Consider the following 1,259-nt stretch of genomic DNA (forward strand, 5'->3'; position numbering starts at 1 on the left):
GGCGCGGGGTGCCGCCCCTCCCGGCCCGCGCGCGGCCAGTAGCAGCCGGGAGCCGCCGCGCCCTGCGCCCCGTGCGGGCGCCCCGCGCCCGGCCCCCGCTCGGCAGCCCGCTCGGCCTCAGCCGCGCGCAAACTTTTGCTCCAGTGCCGGGCGCTCCTCCCCGGCATGTGAAGCCCCCGGGCGCCCGCGCAGTCGCCAGGGTGAGGACCGAGGCCCCGCCTAGAGGGCGGGGGACCGGGGAGGCGGCTGGCTTTAAATGGGGGCCGTCCCGCGGCTCGCGAACAGTCTGCCGCGGGGGGAGCGCGGACCTCCCTTCCCCGCGCCGAGGATCGGCTGGGGCCGCCGCCAGGCAAGGTGGCGTGAGGCGCTGGAGAGGTGCGGGCGGAGAGGGAGACCAGGGCGGGAAGCTCCCGCCCTGAAGCCGGGAGGCCGGGGCTCGGGAGAGCGCGCGAGGGCGCATGGGGTGCGCCCGGAGGTCCCTGTGTTGCAGTGTGCGCAGTGAGGGCCGGCGGGGCAGAGAGGGTGCACGCAGCGTGTGATTTCCTGGCGCTGTGCTTGCAGGGTCAGCGAGTGTGCAGGCAGGAGTCGGTGGGTGTGCACGGCCGTTTCTGTGGGTGTGCAGGCGGGGTGAGAAGTGCCCGCCGGGTTTGAAGTGTGCTCACAGTGGGAGTGAGTTGTGCATGGCTGGGGAGGTTTCTGGGGGAGATGCACTGGGCTCGGTTAAGTGTGCTTGGCTGTTTCTGGAGGTGTGCATGGAGCCAAAGCGTGCACGCAAGATTCTGGGGGTGTGCACGGAGCCAAGGGATACACGTAAGGTTCTGGGGGTGTGCGCCAGGGCTGGGGGTTCTGGGATGCCGGCTTCTGTGAGTGTGCACCAAGGGTCAGCGAATGTGCAAGCTGGAGTGAAGGGGCAGTCTTGGTTTATGAGGGTGCCCCAGGGTGCGGGGCGTGCCCGCCCAACCCGGACGGCTACGTGTGCGGGTGCGCGCGGGCGATGGTGCCCGCGCGGCGCCCGCCTGACCCGGGCTTTGCTCCCCTGACAGTTCGCCCCCCGAGAGCGCTGGTGCCTCGGGCCGAGATGCTCCTCCGGGACTTGGTGCTGCGCCGGGGCTGCTGCTGGCCTTCACTGCTGCTGCACTGCGCGCTCCACCCTCTCTGGGGCTTCGTGCAGGTGAGCGGCGGTGGCCGGCGGTGTGGGCTTGGCGGGCTGGAGGACCTCCTCCCGGGCAGGACCGGGGGGGGGGGGGGGGGGGGGGGGG

General features: G+C 72.5%; 1 protein-coding gene across 1 annotated transcript in view; it reads left to right on the plus strand.

Moving 5' to 3' along the window:
- Positions 1–1,078: 1,078 nt before the first annotated feature.
- PRIMA1 (proline rich membrane anchor 1) overlaps positions 1,079–1,259 on the plus strand; it is a 56,130-nt gene continuing 55,949 nt past the window's right edge. The window contains exon 1 of the mRNA XM_021679658.1: positions 1,079–1,171. Coding sequence (XP_021535333.1) covers positions 1,079–1,171 — 93 coding nt within the window. The remainder of the gene's footprint in view (positions 1,172–1,259) is intronic.

This window comes from Neomonachus schauinslandi, chromosome 9 (genome assembly GCF_002201575.2).
Source record: "Neomonachus schauinslandi chromosome 9, ASM220157v2, whole genome shotgun sequence".
Lineage (NCBI taxonomy): Eukaryota > Metazoa > Chordata > Mammalia > Carnivora > Phocidae > Neomonachus > Neomonachus schauinslandi.